Raw genomic sequence first — 27,540 nt, 5'->3', positions numbered from 1 at the left:
TAAACACAACATATCTCTCACTTTCTCTCCACAATGAGCTAAAAAAACCCAAGATTTTGATTCTAAATTTTTTATGGTTCATAGAGTCATAGAAGCTAACGATTCTGGGTGGGTTACTTTCGTTTGTGATTCTGTGTGCTTGGAGAAGCCTTATGTATGCTAAAGAACTTATCTCACCAATTTAAGGTATGACGTCGAGTTTTTTTCCAGATATGTTCGTCAGACGACTTACTTGGGAAGTCGTCTGGCTGTAGACGACTTACCTGGAAGTCGTCTGTCTGTAGACGACTTACCTGGAAGTCGTCTGGTCAACGCAGAGGTTATTTTCGCAATTGACTTTGAAATCTGTAACCTGAGACGACTGAAAGTTAAGTCGTCTATTATTGTTTGGTTTCAAAAAAATTTCCAAAGAACCTAGACGACTTACATTTCAGTCGTCATAGGCTAGTTTTGCATTTGACTGGATAATTTCAGAAGTTTGACTTCCCCAGACGACTTACATTTCAGTCGTCTGGCGAAAATTAAAATAATAATATTTTTTTAAAAGTAAACGACTTACAATTAAGTAGTCATAGGTTAGTTTTGCAATTGAAAAAAAAAATTCAAGATTTAATTATACACAGACGACTTATAATTCAGTCGTCCACCAGACGACTTAATTGTAAGTCGACGACTGAATTGTAAGTCGTCCACGATTTTTTTTCGAGATTCTGGTCAAACCTGGTAAATCCTGGACGACTTACATTTCAGTCGTCTCGTGAACGACTGAATTATAAGTCGTCTGTACATAATTAAATCTTGAAGTTTTTTTTTTCAATTGCAAAACTAACCTATGACGACTTAACTGTAAGTCGTCTACTTTTAAAAAAATATTATTATTTTAATTTTCACTAGACGACTGAAATGTAAGTCGTCCAAAAAGTCAAACTTCTGAAATAATCCAGTCAAATGCAAAACTAACCTCTGACGACTGAAATGTAAGTCGTCTAGCTTTTTTGGAGTTTTTTTTTTAACCAAACAATAGTAGACGACTTAACTTTCAGTCGTCCAAAATAACAGATTTCAAAGTCAATTGCAAAAATAACCTCTGCGTTGACCAGACGACGTATAGTTTAGTCGTCTAGACAACTTAGATTGAAGTAATCCGCTTCGATCTTTAATAAACTTTGGTTTTCTTTGTTCTAAGTTTGCTAATGTGTTTTATTTTGACTTTTTCAGATGATGCGTCAGTTACATGCAGTGTATGGAGAATGGTTGTTGAAAGATGGATGTTGGAATTTTGTGGTTGATCATTTCAAAGGAGCGAGAATGTTATTTTTGAATGAAAGTTCGACACATGCTGATCTTGTTGCAATGGCTCAAGAAGATTATAACCTGGACATGAACACAGAGTCTGTGGAGCTAACCTACTCATTACAACAGATGGCTCCAGACCTTCCTCCTATTCATGTTACAAGTGATAGACAAGTTCGGAACTTGCTCGAGATAACTAAAACGCATGAAGTACGTCTTTGTGTATCAAGCTTTAGCAAGATGAGAACGGTTTGCAGAGGAAAGGGATGAAGATCATGTGGGGGATGAAGCTGAGGAGGGGGATGAAGCTGAGGAGGGGGATGAAGCTGATGTGAGCGATGAAGCTGAGGAGGGGGATGAAGCTGAGGAGGGGCATGAAGCTGAAGAGGGGGATGAAGCTGAGGATCATGATGGGGAGGAGGATGCTGACATCCCTGTTGTTGCTGATGCTGAGGATTATAGTGAGTATGGAAAGGTTAAAGATGAGGATGAGGAAGAAGATGATGAAATCTGTTTTGATGATTACAAAGGGGCATATGGTTGTGAAGGAGAAGGATCATCTGCAGACAGAATCTATGTCAACCAGAGTTTTGCTAGTAAGGATGCACTGCTTTCAGAGTTGCGGTTGACAGCGGTGAGGCATAGGTTCTCCTTCAGAATATTCAAGTCAACGAAAACTCTGTTTGTGGCAACATGTCGTGTTAGTGGTTGTCAATGGAAGGTCCGAGCAAGTGTGAAACATGGGACTAAAACGTTTTGGGTAACCAAGTATTTGGCAACTCATACATGTTCTATCCCAGACAGAATCGCTCAGCGGAAACGTTGTACTCCGAAGTACATTGGTCGACTTTTCATAGATCGAGTTGGAATCATTGATGGGTTGAATCCGCAGCATATCAAAGATACAATGAAGAACATGTTTGGCATGACACTTGATTACACCACTTCATACAGAGCATTGTTATATGCGCAAGAAATGGTGAGAGGATCAGCAGAAGACGGGTATGAGCGACTGCCTTCATATTTGGAGCAAATCAAGGCAGCAAATCTGGGTTCTATCACAGCTATAGAACTCGATTCTCTGAATAGATTTAAGTATCTATTTCTTGCTTTTGGAGCTTCGATCAGAGGATTTAAGTATCAAAGAAGGGTCATTGTGGTAGATGGGACTCACCTAAGTGGGAAGTATGGGGGTACTATGTTGGTTGCAGCCGCACAAGACGGTAATTTTCAGATATATCCATTGGCTTTTGGGATCGTAGATGGTGAGAATGATGAATCTTGGGAATGGTTTTTCACAAAATTAGCGAGCTGTGTATCTGATGAGTATCCTCTGGTGATAGTCTCCGACAGGCACGCCTCCATTATAAATGCGTGTGAAAAGGTGTTTCCTTGGGCAACCCGAGGAATATGTTATTATCACCTTCAAGAGAATATTGTCAAAAAGTATAAAGGGAAGCATTTCTTGTACTTGGTGAAAGGTGCTGCTTATGCTCATACACTTTACGATTTTGATCGGTACATGGATGAGATACGGAGTGCAAATCCGGATCTTGCTGAGTATCTAGAGGAAGCCGATGTGACCCTATGGTCTAGGGTTCATTGTCAGGGAGACAGGTACAACTTAAAAACGAGCAATATCGCTGAATCAATTAACTCCGCACTGAAGCGAGCAAGAGGATTTCCTATTCAGTTCCTGCTGGAGTTCATAAGGGAGAAGCTAGGAAGGTGGTACTGGAAAAGGAGAGGAGATGCTTTGAGTCTTACAACTCAACATAGTCGGGGTGTTGAACACTTGCTTGCTGTCCGAGAGGAGAACGCGTATACTCTGAGAGTCCAACAAATTGATGGATGGAAGTTCTTTGTGAAAGGCGGCAATAGGGACTGTAATGTTGATCTGGAACTTTAAAAGTGTGATTGTGGTGTCTATCAAGTCGAGAAAATACCTTGCTCTCATGCTATAGCTGCTGGAACAGCAGCTGGTGTGCATATCTCCACACTTGTGTGGCCGGTCTACTCAAAGGATATTTTGTTTGCAGGATACTCAGAGAATATATATCCTTGTGTTGGACAACTTGTTGAGGCACGCACATGCTTTCCTCCGGAAGTAAAGCGTGGTCCGGGGAGACAGAAGAAATCAAGATGGCAATCTTGGTTGGAGCTATCCAGGATGAGAGGACGCAAACCCCGGAAGCAACACAGGGTTTATAGGTGCTCAGTCTGCAAAGAAACTGGCCATAAGCGTCCACAATGTAAGAACTGACGTGGAAGACCTTTAAGTAAGTCGTCCAGAAGACCTTTAAGTAAGTCGTCCAACGTCTTAACTAGAATTTTCTTCTGGTTAGTCGTCCAGAAGACCTTTAAGTAAGTCGTCCATAAGAACTTCTGGTTAGTCGTCCAGAAGACCTTTAAGTAAGTCGTCCAGAAGACCTTCTGGTTAGTCGTCCAACGTCTTAACTAGAATTTTCTTCTGGTTAGTCGTCCAGAAGACCTTTAAGTAAGTCGTCCACAATGATTTTCTATGTTTTATGAACTTCTCTGTAGTCGTCCACAATGATTTTCTATGTTTTATGAACTTCTCTGTAGACTCTATGTTATGAATTTATATGTTTTATGAACTTTTCTTTGTAGACCTTCTATGTTAAATCGTCCAAACTAATTCCAACAGTGCATTTAAAAAAGACAAGTTAAACATTACATATTCCGAAAGGTTACTGCACTACCAAACTAATTTCCTACGGAATTCTAGTTTGGTACGAGGATAGGTTACAAAAAAAATCATCCTATCCTCTGACCCTGTTAACATCCCCTAATCTACCTAACAACAGTACACAAAAGCATCAAGTTCAAATACAATCGCAACAGCACACAATAACACATCCAATATCTAATCATACGTTGCCAGGTTCTCATCATTGTCTTGGTTTTCCCATTCATGGCACATAGGAAGCTCTCGAAATATATCCAGCGCCATCTTCTCTCTGATGGTCTTCCCGTGTTTTTTGTCAAACGCGGTGGGAAATTCTATCCCAAGAGCATGACATTCGATGTACTTCAGAGTGAAGGTGCCACAATCACCAGCTCGGCACTGAGGTACTCCAACGGTTTGTCTCGCATATGTGTATGGCTCCAATGTGTATTGAACCTTTTGTTCGTCAGAGAGCGCGCACTCAACAAGCAAATAAGGGACCATTGTGACAAAAGGCTCCATTACCTCATCGAGTTCTTTAGGGCTAATATGAGAGACAATGCAGTCCCAGACGACGATGTGCCTCTTAGGGATCGATATCCATATAGCAATCCAATGCTGGTTCTTGAAGTTCACAGGTGCATAGTATCATCCACATCCACCCCCCAAACCTTCTTAGATTAGCAAAAAGAAGGTATCAAGCCTGCATGATAATTCCACGCCCCACCAGGGAATCTTCTTCCTAAACCGTTGGCATCAGGAGCGTCGCTCTTAAAATCAGGGTAGGAGGCCCTCCAATGCCGAGAAAATACATGATCAAGAAAGCACATTCTGTCGCTCCTGAAATGTTCTGGATGGTTTTGGTACCGTTGCCTCAGTAGATTAATAAAAGCATCCATTTGCTGCATATAAAACAATACAAGTCAAAAAACTACCAGACGACTTACAGACGACTTAGAGACGACTTACAGACGACTTACGTAAGATAACTACCAGACGACTTACAGACGACTTACAGACGACTTAGAGACGACTTAGAGAAGACTTAGAGATGACTTACAGACGACTTACGTAAGATAACTACCAGACGACTTACAGACGACTTAGAGACGACTTAGAGAAGACTTAGAGACGAGTTACAGACGACTTACGTAAGATAACTACCAGACGACTTATAGACGACTCACAGACGACTCACAGACGACTTATATAAGAGTAAGAAAATAGCAGAAGACTTACATGGTCGGTCAGCCATTCTAAGGGGGTTCGGAGGACCTGATAAAATCGACTTGGACATCTACGTGGTTTTTTTTTCAGAGGCAGTTTATGAGAACTGCAAACATAAAATGTAAATAATCAAATGGAAGCTTTTTTTAATCAAATATAAATAAGCATATTTTTAACAGCAACTTACGGATCTTTTTGCACCCATGCAGTGAGCTCCTTCGACTTCATCTTGTCATAGGGTGCAAAAGGATCATAGCCTCCGCCAACCTGTTTGTTTGGAATGATCTGTTTGGCAGTGATGTTTCCCTTAAAAGGAGTTTGCTGTGTGGGAGCAAGCTTCCTTTCTCGCACACTTTTTTTACGGAGATTCACCAAAGCAGTCTCCTTCTTTGTCTGCCTTCGAGCTTCTTCAACGAGTAAATCTGAAGCGGTGGAAACTTGTTTGTCCAATATAAGAAGGCTAGGATCATCACTCGGTAAGTTGTCTGCAGGACTCACAAGACAGAGCTCTCTCGAGGAACTCGGTACTGTAGTAAGACTCGGTTCTTTGGCTTCCTTCTGTCCTGCTTTCGCCCCATTCACACTTTCACTCTGCAATTTCGAGTTTACAGTGTGTTTAAAAACTATTAACAAAAGCCCTTACAGCAAAGATCAAATTCACACTATAAACAAAGCACACATGTTCAGAATCAAGGCATACAGTGGTTCATGTTCATCAAAGCACACTAAAAACAAAGCACACATGTTCATCAAAGCACACAAGAAACAAAGCACATCAGTCCTGACTCTTCCTAACACTTTGCCTAGTGACTCTCTTTTCTGAAATTTTGGGAGAGGTTTTGGTACTAACCCCGGGTTCTTCAACAGGTTTTGGTGGATTTGAAGTGGTTGTAAGTTGACGATCATCAGATGAACCCCCTCTGTTGGTGATTCCCACCTTCTTCTCCACAGCTACCATCCTATCCGCCAGTAACTTGAGCTCCTTAAGGCACGTCCCAAAGCCAAGATTAATGGCATCAGATATGTCCTTCAAGGACTTTTCAATCTGCTGATGCGTCATCCCTTCACTACCCGCCGCAGGTGTCTCAGCAGAAACAGAAGACCTTTTACGAGCTTTCTTCCGAGGTCTGCTACTTTCTTCCTTCACAACACTCTCTGACTTCACGGGACTCACTTCATTCTTCACTGGACTCACTTCCATCTTCACAACCTTGCGAGTACCGGTGACTGGCCAGCATTCCATGGTCCACTCCCATCCAGGATCATTAAACATGACTTTAATTATGTTATCCGCGGCAGGGTCATCTACGTCTCCGTCCCATTTTGGAAACATTTCATCAAAAGCCTTCTGAACGAAGTTCTCCACGATAGTCTGCAATAAATAAAAGATATAAACTTAGTTAAGTCGTCTGAGAAGTATTTTGTTTTCAGACTACTTAAAGTTAAGTCGTCTGAGAAGTATTTTGTTCTCAGACTACTTAAAGTTAAGTCGTCTGAGAAGTATTTTGTTTACAGACTACTTAAAGTTAAGTCGTCTAAGAAGTATTTTGTTCACAGACGACTTAAAGTTAAGTCGTCTGGAAGTCTTCCAACAAAAAGACCACTCAGACGACTTAAAAGTAAGTCGTCTGAGTGGTCTTGTGTTGGAAGACTTTCCACACGACTTAACTTTAAGTTGTCTGAGAAGTCTTAGGAGTGAAGTTAAGTACCTGTTTATTGATAGCAGCCTTAAAAAATTTGCGTTGTCTTTTGCCACCCTTGTAAGCCAGCAACAGTGGAGACGGTCTGTTTGGTATGGGAGACCCATAATTAGCACCCAATTCTGGCAGAGCATAGTACGCCCACACTTGGAGCACTTGTATGAACCCATCAACAGTGTAACCAGTTTGCGTCAAGTCTTTTGCCTTCAGAGAATCCATCAGCACCTTAAACGCCACTCTCCCCCATGGATAATTCTCAAATTTTTCTAAATCCATCACTAGCCTTGCAAGACTAGCTGATGTAGCGGATGAGAACTTTTTCCCTTCGATGTACCCTGCGTAGATGGCAAGGTATCCCAGCCGCATGCGATCATCCCGAGACCACTCGTCGCAGTTGTAAAATGCTTCTGTTATCTGTTCAATACTTGGCCCAGTATCGATATCAACACGCATCTTCTCCCAGAAAGCAGCCATCTTCGTCGTAACCTCACACCTTGGATTTTCCAGGTCCTTGATGTAATCGCAGTTCAGCCCAGTGAGGTGTTCAAACTCTATCAGTGAAAACCTCACAGGTTGTGAAACGACAAGACTCCAGAGCTCAAACTTCTTCTTGATGTCTAGCTGGAAAGAGAGCATAAAATGTACCAGCCTTGAAGTCCAACCAAAGTTAAGCTCCTTGAATTTGATGAACACTCCTAACTTCGACGCCTTCAGATCCTCATATTCGTCAGCTGTGAGACAATCACATAGAGCTTTAAACAACTTTGTGTCATCAGAATGATACGAAATGCTCCTGATTGCATCAGGCTCTTCTCCTAATGTAAACATCCTCGGCGGGAATTCTGGTAAATCCATTTTAAGGCCTGCAAATAATCACAAACAACCATCTCAAACAACCATCTCAAACACATAGGTTGCGCACTATGCTAAATGCTATAGAAGACTTGCAGACGACTTCCAGGAAGTGAGAAGACTACTGAGACGACTTCGAGGAAGTGAGAAGACTACTTGGACGACTTCCAGGAAGTCTTCTACTATGTCTTACTCTCTGGACGACTTACATGTAATCTTTCAGCAAAAGACTACAACAATCTCAAAATCTTTTAAACAAAAGACGAATGACTTACAGTTGGAGAATATATTGTCCGAGAAGATATGGTCGGAGAAGATGTGGCCCCAAGCCGTTACAGATCTGCAAATCGAAGGGAAAAGAAGAATCAATACTAAAATATTTAGGGTTTTTCCGGCGGCTAAACGCCTTAATACATGAGAAATAACATACCGGCGGCGGAGTTTGGCAAACGAGATTTCAGATATGAAAAAAAGAAGCGGACAGTCAGTTTAAACTACGAAAATACTCTACGGCATGAAGGAGAAACGAGATTCGTCGTAATCGGAGAGATTACCGGCAAAGATAACGGCGGAACACGACCACGGTAGGGTTTTCGTCTTATCGCCTTCGAAATCGCCGTTGGAGAGAAACGGTGCCAGGGTTTCGTAAAGTTGTGAAATAGTGAAAAAAATAGCTTTTATATGTCCGGTAAATGATCCGGTTAGGTTAAAACGTACATTGGTAAAATTAAAGGTTCGGTACGATGTGGACGACTGAAATATACGTCGTCCGTGTAAATTATTCAACAGACGACTGAAATATAAGTCAACCACACCCTAAACATAACCCCTAAACTTATTTATCTAATTAAACACTTCATAAAATCAAATCAAACTTGAAAAGTGTTTACTATACACAGAAATAAACACATATTGGCGAAAACTAATTTTTGAAAAAAACATTTTAGTTTTTCAAGATTTAACCCTAACAATACATACAATACTACAACATATGTTTGCCAAACTCCTAAACCAAAGAATATAATGATTCACTACTTCCACTCATCTATCTTCAAAACAAATCAATTTTATCATATCTTAATTTATATCACTTAAAACTGTTTATAATTAGTTGATTTTTATTTTTCACGCATCAAAATATTTTTTACAAGATTTATAAATTATTTTTAAAATAAGCTGGTACCAGACGACTGAAATTTCAGTCGTCCAGACGACTTCCAACAATTCAGACGACTCAGACGATTTACTGGGGCTATATTCGTAAAAATGGCTTCTGTTTTTTTGTTTGGTCACAAGGGGCTGAACTGTAATTTCACTAGGCTTTTAGGTTAGTTTTGCATTTGATTCAAGTTTGGGTATAGGTTTGGGATTAAAATCAAATTGTGGGTTAGTTTTGGCAAAAACCCCTTAAAACAAATCTCCGTTTGTAAACAACCGTGTAGAGCAACAACAGCGTGTCCGAACTTGCGAAGAACAAATGCAATTTTGATGTATTATTGGGATGGAAATTTATGACAACGCAGTATATGTCTTAGCTCCCAACTCACATACATCTCCTATATATAGGACATTATGCTAAACGTTTCCTAATATAACAAGGTTCACCATCAAATGTATTAGAATTTGAACACTTTCTAATAACCGTGGACTACATAGCAAACCCTATAATAATCCTAAATACTACAACAAACAAGGGTGAAAGCCGACAGCCATATTAGTCAGGAATGGGTCGGAATAATGTTTTCTATTGTTTTCCAAGGATCAGAGGTTTGTCTGAGTTTGAGTGTTTCAAATCATCATCTGTCGGAAAGTTAACGGTAAGTGGATGAAAAATTGACAATCATTGTCGGAAATGTTTGTAGGAAAATGATCGGAATTTGCAAGAAACGTACGAGAAATCAAGACCAATGGATTTCCGACAACTTAGTATATTTAAATAAAAAAAATTAAAGCAAAAATAGTGGTTGTACTGATGATGGTAGTGGTGGAGTGAGCGGCAAAGGTAGTAGCAGTGGAATGAGTTACGGTGGTGGTCCAAGGAGGTGTGGCGTCAATGAAAGGAGCAAGGAGGGGCGGTGGTGGAACAAGGATGTGTAGCGGCAGTTCAAGCAGGTGAGCCGGTGGCGGAGCAACCGAGCAAGGATTGTAGTGGTGCCAGGAGGTGTAGCGGCGGTGTGCCGGTGCAGAGCAAGGAGGAGTGGTGGTGGTGTAAGGAGGTGTAGCGGCAGTGCAAGCAGGTGGGACGACGGCGGAGCAAGAGGGTGAGGTGTGGCAAAAAAGAGTTTCACGGTGGTTAAGAGAAAAACATATTTTGTGAAGAACAGATCATGGAAAAACAGAGCCGAAAGACAAAACAAAGAGAATAGAGAGAAGAGAAGATAGGAGAAGAGAGATAAGAAGAAAACGATAAGAGAGAAGAGGTTAAGTTTCAGATATGGAATGCTTTCTCGTGTAATACTTATAGAGATAGCGATACATCGTAACCGATAAGGACATATATTGTATTCATAGTTATCTACTTAGTTCCTTTCCTTATCTAGTTAGGTTAATCTCTTGTATATAAACACTTCGTGGTACATCAATATACACACAGTTCATATTCATTACATAGTATCAGAACAAAATCGATCTTATACCTAAATTTTTTTTTCGTGATTAACAAATTCAATCATGGAAACTACTACTTCTGATTCTTCTTCTACTTCTACTGGTGCACTTACGCCTTCTTCTACGGGTCTGTCACAACTACTCATGTTGGTCTTATAACGTCTTCTACTCCTATTACTCCATATTATCTTCATCCTTCCGACAATCCAGGTGCACTAATCACACCTGTGATTCTCAAGGGAGACAACTATTCAGAGTGGGCAACCGAATTTTGGAATTTTCTTCAAGCCAAGCAGAAGATTGGTTTCCTTGATGGCTCTACTTCAAAAGCGTTGACGAATCCTGATCTTGCTCGGTGGGCGTCTGCTAATTCTATGATCGTTGGTTGGATACAAACTTCCAGTGATCCAACGGTCCGCTCTACTGTGGGTCACGTACCTGATGCTTATCTACTTTGGGAATCCCTTAAGCGACGCTTCTCTGTTACAAACGGCGTTCGTAAGCATCTTTTACAAGATGATGTCACAAATTGCAAGCAAAACTGTGATTCTGTTTGAGTTGATTACACCTTATGATACTTTTTGTCTTTCTTTTACAGTGAGAGTCACTTCCCACTTGTGAGACACTTTTTGGTGGGACCTAGGTGTGTTTTTGAAAAATTTGTTCTTGTGGAGTTGTGGACGACAAGTTATGAACAACGAGTTGTGGACGATAAGCTAAGGACAACGATGAATTGTGGATCGACTTGTGAACGACTTGTGAACGACGAGTAATATTGTATGATGGTTTAACTTCCACTATTACAAATTTGAATTTTTTTAAAAAATTAATATAATAACCATTATGTACATAATACTCTTAACACCACGTGGATGGTAATTTCTATAAGAGTGATTTGTTATGGACATAAATTATGAATATATATATGGGACATTTGCTAAAACCAACCCAAATATTCAAGTCAATGTAAAAGTGTACCCCACTTTCAGTCAAATGCAAAACCAACCTAAAGGAGTAGTGAAAGTACTATTTAACCCTTATGACCAAACAAAAACAGAAATGTATTTTACGTTTCTATCTTTTGGAAGTCTACACGTAATAAAAGAAGTCTACATATATATAGACTTCTTACGAAGTCTACCTTATAGACTTGTTTTGTAGTCTACACTCTAATTTGATCTAATAATTTAATTTTGAAAATGTATAAAAATAATTATTGTGATATTTTTAACTAATCATCAATATAATGGATAATATGAAGTAAATAAATTAAAATTTCATATAATCGAACAATTTTGAAGAATATATACTAATTTGGTTATCATGTGTTAGACTATATTCATAGTTTAGAAACAAAAGGTTCTAACATGTTATGTCTTTTAGTAGGTGATTTCATAAGGTTAGATTTTAGATTTTGTTTTTTTTTGTTTTATTAACTTAAATCTGCATATTAATGTTTAGTAGTTTATATTTTGTATAAATGAGACTTTTTGATTATCAAGCAAAACATTTAGGGTTTGAGATTTGTGGTTTAGGGTTTTGTATACCTACAATAAAGTCTATTTATCTGAAGATGTCTTTTTCAGTCTATATTTTTCAATTTGTTTTACAAAAAATCATTATATTTAAACTAAATTAAGTTCCTTACGAATAAAAAAGTGAAATCATATACTATAACTATTAAAAAATAAAGAAATAAATTTAATAAATCATATATTAAAATTATTAAAATAATAAAGAATAAACAATAATAATTAAATTATTATAGTAGACTTCCAAAAAGGTCTACTATGTTATAGTAAGATCTACTCCAAAATTTTAATTTTAGTAGACTTCAAACGAAGTCTACAATATCGCAAATCTTAACCTAGTTACATTTTTGTCTCCCTATATAAACAAAATTTATACAGTCTCTCTCTAAAGTGGCTGCACAAGTTTTTAAAACTCTCTCCCTTCTCTCTAAAACTCTCTCTCTTCTCTCTTAAATTCTCTCAATTGTTTCTAAAACTCTCTCATTATCTTCTTTCTCTCTAAAATTTTCTCAAGTCTTTCTCACAATATTATCTTGTCATTTTAGATATTATGATTCATGGTTTTCATCTTCTCCTTTAAAAAATGTAAGTTTTAGATCTATAGATTTTAAATGTGTATTTTTATGTTATTTATTTCTCACAATATTATCTTTTTTTGGTAGGTATTATCACTCATGGATTTCATCTTCTCCTCTAAAAATGTAAGTTTTAGATTAATAGATTTTAAATATGTATTTACATGTTTATATTCAAATAAATTTATAGATCAAGCTCTCTACAATAATTTGCTACTAGTTTACCTTATAAATTCTATATGTAAAGTATTTTCAGATTTAAAATTATTTTCACATTTCAAAATATATAGATTTTTTCAGATCTGAAAATTATCAGACAGTGTAGACTTCTAAAGAAGTTTACTAAAGCTTGCAGACTTCATATGAAGTTTACTAAATCACAAAGTTTAAGCAGACTTCATTGGAAGTCTACAAAAATATGACTTTAATTTTTTTCTATGTTTTTTTAATAATTTTATCTTATTTTGCAGATATTTTCTTCCATAGTTGTTCTCTTCTCCTCCTAGATTTAAAATATGTGTTCTAGTATTTATATTCAAATAAAGTTACATATTAAAATTCATATTAATATGTCTTTAATTTATAACTACTTTGTCTATTAAATCATATTTTTAAAAGTTTTTTAGATTTAAACTTATTTCATATTTTTAATGTATTTATTTTTCAGATCTTTTTTTTTTTTGATAGAGTAGACTTCATTTGAAATCTACTTAAAACTTACGGCTGGTAGACTTCAAATGAAGTCTACTAGCCTTGACGTTTTAGCATATTTCGTTAGAAGTTTACTCAAATATGATTTTAATTTTTATCTTATTTTTCATAATTTTATTTTATTTTGCAGGTATTCTCTTCCAATGTTTTCAAATCATCTTCCCAAAAATGTAAGCTTTCCATATATTCATTATAAGATATTTTGTGTTTATAATGAACTAAATTTATAGATTCATACATTATCTTTTTGCTTCGTTACAAGGATGACAAAAAATCATTTTTGAAATATTTTCCAGAACAAAGTATTTTCAAATTTTCTAAATGCACACTTTTAGATATGGAAACTTTCTATTAGTGTAGACTTCAACTAAAGTCTAATAAATAATAACTTTACGTAGACTTAATAAAAAGTATACTAAAATATGATTTCATTTTTTATCTTATGTTTTTCTCATAACTCTATCTTATTTTGCAGGTACTTTTTCCAAGACTTTATTTGAGGCATCAAGATTATGAAAAATCAAATATACTCAAGAATACTTTTTTAATATATTGCTCTGTAATAACTTTCATAATAAAATATTAATTTTAAATAATTTTTTAATGCATAATCTATAAAATTGTATTTATTTTTTTGTTGTTTTCACTTGTATGATATTATTAATTTTTTGTTAGATATCAATTTTTACACAAGATCTAACCAACCAAACAAGTAAAACCACCATAAGCTAAAATAATAACTAACACACATGTGAGAAGAAGAAAATCTATACAAAATTTTCTCAAAATTTTTCAAGAGTAACACTAATCAAAACAATTTGCAATAAGTATCAAGTGTATAATTATAACACATTAAATTGTGAAATTCATCCAAGGCCATTAAAATTTTACTAACATACACTGTAAAATAATTAAATCATGAAAAATATGATGAATAATACATAAATACACTTTTAATAGAATTTACGACGTAGACTTCAACTGCAGTCTACATTTGTAGATTTACAAAAACGTCTACACTTATTATCTAACATATAGTCAATCCAAAAATTTCTAGTGTATTTGGCGCAGGCTTAATACACAAAGGCGTACAAAGTGTGTCTTAGATAACTCGATCAAGTTTCGTACTTGTCGATTATTCGTGACAGGCATAAGAGGAGTATTTGCCTATTCGGAGTCATTTGCTTTAAATGATGTTTGGTAAGGAATAGGTTAGCACCATCTTCTCAATTTTGTTGTCCAGATCATAATCTTCTTGTGTCATTTCAAGAAGTTTACCATGTGTACAGCCATCATGCACAAGGAACATTCTTCAACCTTTCCGATTCTTCATCCTTCTCGAATATTTTGTCACCCAAAATGTCTTTGGCCCATGCTTCACACTCGCTCTAAGTTTCCAACCACATCCTTGAATACGACACTTAGCCACATACAGAGTTTTCGTTGTCTTATATGCTGAGAATGTAAATTTATATTCCACATCCACCGACTTCAGCATTGAAACAAGCTCAGCCTTACTAGCAAAACTATAAACGAAGACTTACAAATACGTCTACAATTATTAGCTAACAACATTGTCAAATCAAATGAATTATACCTTCATAATTATAAAAAAATTTCTTTTCAAAATCACTCAAACCCATTAGGATTAACCCCTGTTCAAGACTACGCTAGGCGCTAGTCGGGCGGTCGGTGTGGGCCTAGCGAGTTATCGAAAAATCGGAGAGTACGCGGGGCCTAGTTTTATGTACTTTTTTACAATTATCGGGTATATAGTGTTATATTTTCTAGTTTGTGAGAAATGTACAGGTATGTTATAGTAGTCTAGTGGTAAAAGTTCTTGACATCATCCTCATCACCCAGGTTCGAGTAGCGCTTGCCTCATTTTGTTGTTTTTTATTTTTTATTTTTTAATGAGTGGCATAAATGTAAATAACTCATCTTCTTCCCCCAATTTTTTTTAGGGTTTTCGACATCTCAAGCAATTTTCATGGCCGCCCACATTCATTTTCCCCTAGATCATCAAAGTTTTATGTGATTTCGTATTGTTTATGTCCCAATTACATAAATCTACCACTAAACACATGATTTTCATCATTCAAAAAGAAAAGAAAAAAATTTGCAGGCTCCGATTTTCTTGCCAACTATGGCGGAATCGCCACGGCCCACCACCGCCAAGCCCCTCGGCGGCGCGTAATCGTCCGATTTGGCCGCGTTTTCGAACAGGGGGATTAACTAACACACACTGTCAAACAAAAAAACTAGAAAAATTTTAATGAATAATACACAAATTCACATTTTTATAGATTTTTCTCTGTAGACGTTCTTTTCAGTTTACAGACGTAGACTGTCAAATAGGTCTACTCTTTGGGTTGGTTTTTGTAATTGACTATTTTACGGATTGCTTTCTATAGTTGAATAAAAGTTGTGATTTTGTACATGTAGACTTTCATTTCAATCTACAATTTAAAAAGGTTACTTTTTGCAATTGACCAGAATTTATCCAAGATTTGACTTTCAGAACTAGATTTCATATGCAGTCTACATGTTTGAATTTTTTTGAAAGAGATTAGTTTTGCAATTGACCAAGTTTGACTTCCAATCAGTAGATTGACATGAACGTCTACGGGTGTGTAGACTTCTTGTGAAGTCTACTCTCAAATCCGACCGGTTGGTTTTGCATTTGACCAAAATAAAAAAGTAGACTTTATACGCAGTCTATATTTTTTTTTTAAGATAAGAAGACTGCATATGAAGTCTACAATTTAATAAATTTTTGATTGCTATTTAAACTTTTTGGTCAAACACAAAACTAACCTATTCCACGAAGTCAAAGTTTTGGTCAAATGCAAAACTAACCTTTTATAGACTTCGTTGGCAGTCTACATTTTGTAGACTTCCGTTGAAGTCTATTTTGAAAAGTCAAAAGTTTGGTCAAATAAAAAACTAACCTCTTTTAGGTAGACGTCTTAGTAAGTCTACCGAAAGTTTTATTTTTGTTGTCAATGGTAAAGACGGAGACTACTGGAGAAGTCTGCGTTAGGAAAAAAAATTATTTGGTCAATTGCAAAACTAACCCGTGCGTTGACAAATAGACTGCATCATAAGTCTCCACGGAGGCGTAGACATACAAAACAGTCTACCGTCGCGACATAGATCTGAAAAAGAACGAAAACCATGTAAATAGTTACCTTTTTCCTGTGTAAAGCTCGTTTCCAACCTTTTCAACCGTCCAACTCCAAATATGAGTAAAAAGAAGCATCTTTAACGATTCACTAATGAAGAAACTCGAAAATATGAAATTTGTGATTATGAAAATGATAGTTATGAGAGTTTTTTTAGATGGAAATGTAGAGGAGATGAGAGGAAATGAAGTTTTTTGGGTTAGAATGAGAAAAAAAAAGTGGTTGAAAATTGAATTCTAGAGCTTTAGAGCTCAAAAATGGTGGTTCGTGATGGTTGAAAAAATTGATGATGATGGCATTTTTGTAAATAAGAAGAAATAGTTAGGGTGTATTTGGTTTTTTGTTAATTACAAAATTAATAAAAAAATAAATAAAAATGACAATTTTGTGAATAATTCAAAAACATAAGGATAGTAGGGAAATTTTATTGATGAATAGTATGGACAAAAAAAAGGGGTTGGTTTTGGATTTGACTTGAAAATATGGGTTGGTTTTGAAAAACACCCTATATATATTTCATTAACACATATGGTTAAGTCTTAAATTAGGGACATAACAATTGTGGACGCAAAAATATGGACAAGATTACAATTTATGAGATTAAAAAGGTTCAGCTTAACATGAGAAAAAGATCTACACTTTATAAAAGATTACTCGAACTTTCCTTCTACAGCTAAAGAGGCAAAGACAGCTACCACAACGATCTTGAGCATGGCCACAACGCCACGGTGAGAGCAGAGAATGACAACACATGAGACGATGTGGATGGTGTTCATGTCCACATCTAATCTATAATTCTATTATCCACGTTTTGGTATCCACGTCCACATTTAATTTTATTTACACATTAATATATATATATAATATATATATATGAAAATAGATCTTAAAAGATAGATAATCTTATATATAATTTATTATGATAATTATTTTTGTTTAATATATTTTAGAATTTGAGATAAAAGTAAATGAAAACATAATATGTGATAAGAAAAACAATAAAGTAAAATAAAAAGAAGAGAGGGATTTGTGTGATGGGAAGAAATTGAAATGTTCCATTTTCTTTAGTTTAAGGTTATAAGAATCATTCTACAAGGTAAAGTATGTCTAAAGTGATAAGTGTCTTGTAGTGTAATTGATATGTGATAAAGTGTTTCTAGAGGTAAAAATCTCATTCTGTTTTGCAAGACTACGGTCGTTTCCAAACTATGGGAGGAATTACAGAACTTTCAAACTACTCAACCATGTTCTTGTGCTGCTTCTACTACTATTGAGAAGGAAAAAGAAGACCCCCGTGTTCATAAGTTCTTGTTTGGACTTGATGCATCTCGTTTTAGCTCCATCCGTTCTCAAATCATCGATGAAGATCCTCTTCCTGATCTTAACTCGGTTTACTTTCGAGTGATACATGCTGAATAAACTATCATTACTACTCGATCATCCAAGTTAAAACAGGATATCATCGGGTTTTCTGTGAAGTCAGACTCTACACCCAATACAACGTCAAACCGGAACCGTGATCCAAACCGGTTTTGTACTCACTGCAATCGCAAAGGTCATGAGTCTTCTGAATGTTTTCTACTTCATGGCTATCCCGACTGGTACAATGAGCAACAACAATGTTCCACACAATCTTCCACTCAGCGAGGTCGTGGTGGACGTTCGAACAGCTTCGGACGTGGTCGTGGTCGCTCTAACTCTCATACTCCAGCAAATACTTTTTCTGGCAATACTACAGCTTCATCAGATCAGATAGCCTCGTTCATTGCGCTTCTCCAAAATAAACAATCACAACTCTCTACCGATAACATGTCTGATAAAACAAAATTAACAGATGTTATTATTGACACAAGCGCATCTCATCACATGACTGGCGACATACGATTGTTGCATAATATTCGTGATATACTTCCTTCATCAGTAAAGTTCCCGAATGGTCGTGCTTCACGAGCAACACAATCAGGAACACTACGACTTAGCACCGACTACTCTTTATTTGATGTTCTATATGTTCCTGATTTTGATTGCACCTTGATCTCAGTTTCTAAACTTCTGACAGACAGGCTGTATAGCTATCTTTACTGATACTCTATGTGTTTTACAGGACCTTTTTACGAGGACCCTGATTGGAGCAGGTGAAGAACGAGAGGGTGTGTATTACTTTACGGGTGTTACAGTTGCTCGAGCTCATCGTACTGGCGCAGAGAAATCATCTTCTTCAGTTCTTTGGCACCGGTTATCTACTTAGTTCCTTTTCCTTATCTAGTTAGGTTAATCTCTTGTATATAAACACTTCGTGGTACATCAATATACACACAGTTCATATTCATTACAATACTCAACAGTTTTGACGAGTTTCCGATGAAATATACAACGAATCACCGAGAATAACGTACCACCGTTAAGTTCCAAGAAACTTCCGACAAGAAATGTGATTAAATGCCGATGATTTATGTTTCTCGAAAATTTTTGCCTTTACCAACAAAATGCTGACGAAACTTTCCCAAAACATACCGAGATAATGGTTTTGTCCGAAATTTCTGAGAAGATACCGAGTAAGTTTTCATTCCTCGCGACGTTGACGGTGTATCGTTGATAATTTTCCAACAACCTCTGTTCTCAGAAATGGTAGTCGGCTTTCACCCATGTTTCTTGTAGTGCAAAATATGAAAGGTTGTGTCTTTAAGTTACGCAACCAAAAGTAGTTTTAAAAGATTTTCAAATTATTATATGATGTGTGTATGTATCTGTAGTTGTGTGTCAGTTCATTGTAATGTCAAAAGTCGAAGTTGTGTGTTTTCATTTTTTATTTTTAAAAATATATTAATTCTAAAAGTTGTGTTTTTTCATTCTAAAAGAGAAATTAGCTTTTTAAAAGATGTTAAGTACTCCAAAAAGTGTCTTTCTAAATATATATATTAATTTAAGAGTTGTATCTTTTTATTATGCATTAAAGTATATTTTAGTAATTATGTGCATATTCATAATAAATTGTAAAGTTAATATTTTAAAATAATTACTACAAATCTGAAAAAGTTGTGACTATTCATATAAATTTTTGAAAAACTATACATAGACTAGGCTATGTTCATAATTTTTTCAAAAAAAATGTGATTTTTATTTTAGTGTTAAAATTTGATTTAAAAGAAGTTATTAAAATATATGAATATGTATCTTTTCACCGAATTAATGTGTCTTTTTGTTTTAATAAATATATAGTTTAAAATAAAAAAATTAATTGTTTAAAAATGTGGCTTTTCATTTTAATAATATATAGTTTAGTTGTTTAGAATTACATTTGCAAAATGTTTTTTTGTCAAAACGTCTAAGAGGTATCTTTTCATTTAAAATGTAATTATTTTTTGAACAAAAAATGTAATATTTTTAAAGTAGTGGTGAATGTATTTAGGGAAGATTGGGTGTTCATGTATTTTTTGAATTAATATATAGTTATGGAAAGTTCTTAGTGTAGCCAGTATAGTTTATCTCTAGATTCACTCCTATTTTTAAGGGGGTGTGAAATTATTTAGAATATGTATTTTCGTCATAAAATTATTTTTTCAAGAGTTTTTTCAAATATCTTAGAATGTCTCTTTTAATCCTTAAAAATGAAAAGGTTTTAGAGGCTTAAAATATCTTAAGATATATCTTATCATCCTATAAGTTGTGTAGGTTTTTTAGGACTGGTTTCTCGTCTAAGTATGTGTATGTTTATTATAAAAATTGTTTGGTATTAAAGTGGTGGCAGAATGTTTAGTTATGTTTTATACATGCGCAAATCTTATTATCCTACAACGTGCCATCTTATTCTAAGAATTGTATGTCTAAGAATGTGTATTTTCTTCCTAACAATGTGTTTATTCATCCTACGATTGCATCAATTTAAAATAAATTGTCAAAATTAACCTAATAATTGCATTGGTTTAAACATTTCATGTTGCACCAGTTTGACAATTGCATTGGTTAAAACATTTCATGTTGCACCAATTTGAAATAAATGCTATTTGTTTAGTGAATCACTATTACACACATACGAGAGAGGATTATTAGCGAATTAAGTGAATCATTGCAAAATGCAAGTATTTGGTGGAACTATTACGACTGCCTAAATGAAATATAGCAACTATTGGTGAATGCAATTTTAGTGATGAACCATTGCATTCTTTGGTGACAAACCATTACAATTGTTGGTGACTGTAATTTTTAATGATAAATCGTTGTAACTTTTGGTGTTAACCAACCATTGAAGGAGTTGTAACCGATGCCGGCCCTTGGACAAAGCAAAGGAAGCACCTGCTTCCAGCGATAATTGTATGTATTAATTTCGGTCACATTTTTCCATAAGTTCTCATTGGTCCAGTGTTATCTTTGGGTCCATGTTACAGTCAAACAACCCGGGTTCGAGGCTTATATAGACCATATAATCTTTTTGTTTTATTTCAATTTTACTTTCTAAAAAGTGGCCAATTTTTTTTATTATGCTTCTAGTCTATAAATTTCTAGGATCGGCTCTGGTTGTAACAATTGACAAATTACAACAACAAAAAAATCACAATAATCCCAAATAGATTAGGAAAATTGTTAAAAATTTATCAAAGATCTTTGAAGAATACAATAAATATGAAGAACTATTTTTGTCATTCTTGTATCTTAATCTAAGCTTAGAAATTTGTTTGAGAAACTGATAACATTCCAGAGCCTCAATTTTAAAATGCTTAAAATCTAATAAAAACCATTGATGATTTCGAAAAGGTAAGACTATGGTTTATCAATTCAGTTAATTTTATTTGTATTAGTTCTAAAAATTTAAGGCAATATTATAAATGAGAAGGGTCATATCAACATACATACGATCCATTTTTTATATTCTTTCTTAAAAACATGTAAATAAATATATGAAATAGTAATTGTTTTAGTTATCGAGATATAACTAGTAATTGTTTAAAAAGGTACAAATTGGTAATTCTAATATTGTCTTCCTAATAGAGAAAGTTGATAAAATGTCATGCAAAAGTAACTGAAATTTGTTCAAGAAATGGTTGGAACTAAATATTATGAGACAATTGTAAGAAGAAACTTGAAAAGATAGACACGCGCTTGTATGCAATAATTGTTATGATAGAAATATAACTGGAACATAAAGTTTTATTAATAACTTAGCTAAATGGGTAATAAAACATATTTTATTAATAATATAGTAAATGATTAGATTGGAATGTGTTTTCTTTTTATTAGTTTCAAATATTCAGTTGTTTTGAGATTTTAAATAACTTAGCTAAACCGATAATAAAATATATTTTTAATTTCATTACAACAAAACATGTAAATTAAATATAGATTTTAGTATTATTAATAAAGAAATAAAGTTGTATATAAGATACTTTTGCAATACATATATTTCATCAAAAGCGATTGTAACAATTTTTATATAAAACATTATTTTATAAAATATGTGATTTTTAATATTATAAGATGATTTTTCGTGCGATTTCGTACGGGTTTCTTGCCTAGTTTAAAATAGAAATGAATCTTTCTAACAAAAAATCTTTTTTAAAGTCTTTGTAAAATGTATTTTTTTAAAAAAATTAATCAGTTTAAATTGTTATTATCATTAAAATATAATTTATATTTTATATAATTTAATTTTGTTATAATTATATATTGATGGAATAATATATTTTCAAAATTATGCAGATCTAATAATATTTTGATGGAACAAAAATAGAATTAAATATGTTGTTAGGATTTTACTATAAAAATACAAAAAAAAAATGTAACCAACTTTTTAGGGAATTGTCCATTTAAAACAAATATCACACATGAAAGAAATCATGACTTCTAATTTAATAGTATAGATAAACGAAAACCAAATGCTTGAAACTTGAATGTCTAAATAATAAGCTCTTAGGATTTGAAAATATAAAAATAAAATTTCCCTTCAATTGGGTCCAATTTTGGAAACTTGTGAATAGGAGTAAACAATCCATTTTCTTTCCCATTCAATCCAACGTCAAATTTCTTTCTCATTAGCAACTATGTCGTCTTCCTAACTTGTAATTAAATCGGAGAATCTAGGGTTCTTGCAACACTTTTCTTCTTCAGGAATTCATTGGAGAAGAATCTAGAGCACATCGGTCAGTCACTAGTGACCAGAACCTTCTGAGAAGCTAACGGACTGCAACTCTACAAGGGCAGCCTTGATACTTTAACAGCTTATACCAATGTGGACTGGGCAGGCTGTCCCAAAACTCAGAGATCTACCTCAGGCTATTGTGTATTCCTTGGTCCAAACCTGGTTTCATGGTCAGCAAAGCGGCAGCCAACAGTCTCCAGATCAAGCTCGAAAGCTGAGTACAAAAGTGTAGCAAACACTGATGCATAACTATGCTGGATCAGAAACTTACTGCTTGAGCTCCACTTCAAGATCACAAAGGCCTCTCTTGCTTACTGCGATAACATAGGGTCTGTGTATCAAGCTTCAAATATGGTGAAACATCAAAGAACTAAGCATGTGGAACTTGACAGTCACTTTGTAAGCAAGAAGGTAGCTTTGGGTGAAGTAAAAGTCCACGTCCCAACTTCGATTCAGTATGCAGACATCTTCACCAAGGGTCTTCCGACAACTCTCTTTGAACAATTCTGATCCAGTTTTAATCGTCCAACCTTATGAAGCTTCAACTGCAGGAAGGTGAAATATAGGAGAATGGTGTAATTACTTTGTTATGATCTTAACTGTAACCCCGAGATATCTGTAACACTTTCGACTTTATACAGCCTAATTAATGCAATCATCCCCTCAGGGGAATTCATCAGATAGCATTTTCAAGATACAGACTCGTTAGGATTGATTCATTGGCGTTTTGGCATCAGATGTCCGGGTTTGAGCTTCTTGTTTAGGTCTTAGTTTTAAAGTTTTGGTTATGTCTCTGTAATAGTGTGGTAGAAAAGGCGACTCGTTTTCACCGTTTCTGGTAGAAGGAGATTGTTCTCATGGTGGTTTAAGTGGTTGGATGAGTGATAGGGTAATGTAGGCTCCAAATGAGTGAGTTTAGGTGATACTATATCCTCGCACTCAAATCATAAGTGGTTAAACTCTCTGTTGAGCCATTGTGGTTACAATTTGATTGTACAACCTTTTGGTAAATGAAGAAGTTGATGTTGAGCCAAAAAAAATATACAAAAAAAGATTATCATAAATCACACAAAGCATGCAAGCCGTATAGCATTGCATTTTTCTTATTCCTTTATAAAAATCCACGTATATGGTACAAAAGAGGACTGAACCGGACAAACCAATCAACTATTAGCTGATGATGAAGATTGGTATAACTGAACAATATATATAGAAACATAAATTCATGCATGCATAACATATATTTTTTGAAACATTCACACGTGGGTACTCTTTTCAGTAAGGCCACTCGCCCACAATATTACCTTGAGGATCATAGTTGCAAGTGATGAAGGTTTGACCATTGTCGCAACTCACTTTTGCACATCCCAAGCTCACCGAGTTTTTCCACACAATCTGAGTATAGTGGCCGCACTGTTTTCCTGAGGCACATGTGTTGGAACCATAATCGTAGTCAGCCTGCTCGTTCACCCACATGTTAACTGCTTCAACACCTGACATGTCACCACTGCTCCAGGCGATGTTCTCTCCATAGGGCCCACTCGAGTGTTCCAAGGCGCAGTCACCTCTACGCTGGTTTGCGTAGTCCTGAGCATATGCAGCCACCGTCTCGTCCCACGCTAAAGGATCCACCCCAACCGCTGCTCGTGCTTGGTTGTGAGCGTCCAAAAAGTCTTGTGGGCTGTCTTGGGCTCTTAGAGGAACAATGAAAACAAGGAAAATGGTTGTAGCTAGGATTAGGTTTCGAGATGGGTTAAATATTTTCATCTTGTTTTTTTTTTACGATTAGATTGGATGAGTAATTAAGTTTTGTGGATCAGAAGTGAAGATTGAAGCGAAGTTATATAGTAGTTGGCATGGATACTTGCTGAACGTTTTTTAATTTTCCAAATTAATCACTTGTAATTTTTAATTCTTTACTGATTTCCACAAAATATAATTAAAATTATTTACGAACTTGTAATTAGAAAAGTATGCGCCTTCCGTATATTATAGTTGGCCAATTAATATATATATATATATATATATATAATCAGGAAGTTCAGAGTCACTGAATCTCTCTAGAAAATTTAGCTAGTTAAATTCGATTTTAAACATGTGTTGATGATAATTTGTATTTCCAGATGATTCGTTAAATTATATATATCACTAGTTATGCATGAAATTTGTTTAAAATATACAAATAATGTATTCCTGTATTTTTAGAGATTCTGGTTCTATATACTTTATGATAAATTTTTATGTTTACGATGTTAATGGCAAGAAAAAATAATAAAACTATAAAATTAATGGCAAAAAAAATGACGTAAGAACATCGAGGAGAAACATTAAACGGTAGCATATGTTGATCATTCTTTTTTTTTATAATACTTAGGAAAAATGAGGAAACTCTTAAGTTAGATGTATAGTTGTTGGAGTTTCACTTCTCTGACTTTGTATCTTCCGATCTAATCTATGATGGCCCAATACCATTTATACAACCATCACGAATAATTTTTTATCTAGGTGTTAATTATCTCCTATACCTGAAATCATATGCCGGTATATATATCTAAATTGCTTGGCCATCATACATAGATCTTAAGATATACAAAGTCAGAGAAGTGAAACTCCAACAACTATGCATGCAATTTAAGAGCTATATCCAATCCGTTACGGATCTGACCGCACATTTAGTTCGCACACTTTACTGTTTGCGTTGGAATTATTTTTATGGGAAAGTATTAACACTTGCGAAATAGTTTTTTTGGCAAACGAAAAGGTACTTGTTTGCAGCAATTTTATTTTAATCTGTTTTACAAAGTCAATTAGGTGAAGGGGTCAGAACGTAAATTTAAGACTATTGATAGAACTGTTCATTTTGTAAATAAATTTAAGAATATTGATTTGCCTGCACAACTTTAGAAGTATTAAAAATGCAAGACAATTTCCTCAAACCTTTCCATTTACTTTTGTATGTTTGTGTTTATTATTATTTAGTAGAAACTTTGAAACACAGGATATACAAATCGTCCGAATAATTTGCCTTCCTTGATGTATACTTAAATCCTCTAGATAACTTCTATTTTAATGCTTTTTAATTACTAAGAATGGACAGAAATGATGTTCATTGCTTGTTGTAACAGATGCTTAACCGTGAAAACGGTTTCTAACTATTAGTCTGACCTGATCAGTGTTTAATTGTATTTCTTTCCATTTACAGATCAAATGTTTTAACAATTTCCAGTGTTTATTATATTAATTCGACTAAACATCAACTTAAGATAGGATGTCGAGACAATGAACAAAGAAAACATATTTTCATAACGAAATTAACATAGAAACATATATAAGGCTTTGGTTTTCACATGATGTCTTAAAACTGATAAAATGTATTGAGAATTAGAATAAAAATAGTTACACTGCAATAAAGTTTAAAATGTTGAGACTTTCTCTGCCTGATCAACATTGGCATCACAAGTGAGCAGTGCCGGCGTGACCTAAAGCTGGTAAAGTTTGGGTTTTAAGCGCCAAATTAGAGTAAAAATTCAAAGAAATCCAAAATTTCAAATTGTTTCTAGTCAGTGGTTGTGTCATTGTGTGCCTATTTCCCTACAGGGTGCAAGGTTCAACTCTGTAAGGGCTCAAAATTTTATATTTCTTTAGGCATCAATATATATTGGGCCAAGCCTGCAATTGAGGAAAAGATAACTGCTTTCATGGTGGTGGCTTAACTAAATTTTATTTTTGTGCAGCTAATATACTCTCTAATTCTCATCCATCTCCAACTCTTCTTCATCTTAAAGGAACCAAGAAATTCATCATTTGTCCATTCAAGTAATGAAGAGTAATATGTTTGAATAAAGTTAACCATAATAAGCTTTAAAACTCCAAGATTTCAAGGGCATCACATATATGCACTTTTTGCATCAGACCATGTAGGACTACCTCCCTCTCACTCTCTCCTTGATGTATAATTTCTGTCTAACAATTCATATATACATTTTTTACTATTGTCTGCCGTCTAGCGGAATCTCAATATCTTCATTACACAGGGAGCTTTATTTCTATAACATTTTTTTCGAGTCATCATGCTTTATCTTCTAAAATTTGAATCTAAAGTTAAAACATTATAAAAGGAAATCAAATTGCTTTAGAAATCATTTTTTCTAGAATTTTTATTCAGTGCTTTAGAAAAATCTACAGTAACAAAAAAAAGGAAAAACCACAGTTAAAATCTAAAGCATAAATCTTAAACCAAAAATCATACAACCACAGTTTCAACCAATCAAACACACAATCTCAAAAGTAATCATATTGAGTGCCTTAGTGGAAGCTTTTGTTGCCATTAGTAAGTCATTTGTTCTCGAACTATAACTAAATGGTTTATTTGTGAAATAACCACTAAAAAAAGAGAAATTAATTTGGTTGTAGAGAGAAGATAGAAAAAAATAGGAAGAAAAAATAGAAGAGAGAGTGTGAATTTGGTTATTTAGTGAATTATGGTTTTTTTTCTTAGCTATCTCACCTAATTTCCCATAACTAAACACTAATTTTCCAATATCGATTATCTTGTTGTTATTTCACGTGAATATAAGTTTTGATGCAGAAGATTTTGCTACCAGAAGGGGAAAGAAAATACACACTTGCCTCATCAATGGCAAAATATGTTTAAGAAGTAGTCGGAGCTATAACTGAACACCAAAGCTGTTCAAATTTAACACTATATTTTGTTCGAAGTTGTCTTTAATATTTAATTCAATCTTATATTTTCAGCTTTCTTCAAACTCTGCTAAAAAATTCTGGTTGTTTTGTTCGTCATTCACTAGATTTAAGCTGCTTTACAAATGATAAGATTATTGTAATCATTCATCCTCCTCGAATGATTTTATGTTTTGAAATAATGCAATCTCATTTGTTTTCTTGAGTCATATACAGCAAAGCTGAAAAACTAATAAAAGTATTGCTTTTTACTCGTACATACCTAACTTGGATTGATAAGGGTATAATCGTAAATTCAGGAAGTGGAAGGTCACATGTATAAAAAAGAAAACTAA

At 34.7% G+C, this 27,540-nt stretch overlaps 2 protein-coding genes and 1 pseudogene across 2 annotated transcripts; 1 reads left to right on the top strand and 2 right to left on the bottom strand.

Moving 5' to 3' along the window:
* Window positions 1-1,353: 1,353 nt before the first annotated feature.
* On the top strand, window positions 1,354-3,202 carry LOC117132656. Its single transcript, XM_033287455.1, has 2 exons — window positions 1,354-1,542; window positions 1,646-3,202. The coding sequence occupies exons 1-2, from the start codon at window positions 1,354-1,356 to the stop codon at window positions 3,200-3,202; spliced, it is 1,746 nt and encodes a 581-aa protein (XP_033143346.1).
* Window positions 3,203-3,939: 737 nt separating this feature from the next.
* LOC117132655 lies at window positions 3,940-8,651 on the bottom strand (annotated as a pseudogene).
* Window positions 8,652-19,117: 10,466 nt separating this feature from the next.
* On the bottom strand, window positions 19,118-27,299 carry LOC103862254 (pathogenesis-related protein 1). The gene has a single exon (XM_033288280.1). The coding sequence runs from the start codon at window positions 24,269-24,271 to the stop codon at window positions 23,780-23,782; it is 492 nt and encodes a 163-aa protein (XP_033144171.1). The 5' UTR covers window positions 24,272-27,299; the 3' UTR covers window positions 19,118-23,779.
* Between the last annotated feature and the right edge of the window lie 241 nt (window positions 27,300-27,540).

Source organism: Brassica rapa, chromosome A03 (assembly GCF_000309985.2).
Source record: "Brassica rapa cultivar Chiifu-401-42 chromosome A03, CAAS_Brap_v3.01, whole genome shotgun sequence".
Lineage (NCBI taxonomy): Eukaryota > Viridiplantae > Streptophyta > Magnoliopsida > Brassicales > Brassicaceae > Brassica > Brassica rapa.
The sequence above is the reverse complement of the archived record's forward strand: the minus strand, read 5'-3'. Positions and strand labels throughout refer to the sequence as shown.

Coding starts and splice junctions, on each gene's coding strand:
- LOC117132656 (XM_033287455.1), top strand. CDS start 1,354: ATGGCTCAAGAAGATTATAACCTGGACATGAACACAGAGTCTGTGGAG. Junction 1,543..1,645: donor GCTTTAGCAAGATGAGAACG/GTTTGCAGAGGA, acceptor GAAGCTGAGGAG/GGGGATGAAGCTGAGGAGGG.
- LOC103862254 (XM_033288280.1), bottom strand. CDS start 24,271: ATGAAAATATTTAACCCATCTCGAAACCTAATCCTAGCTACAACCATT.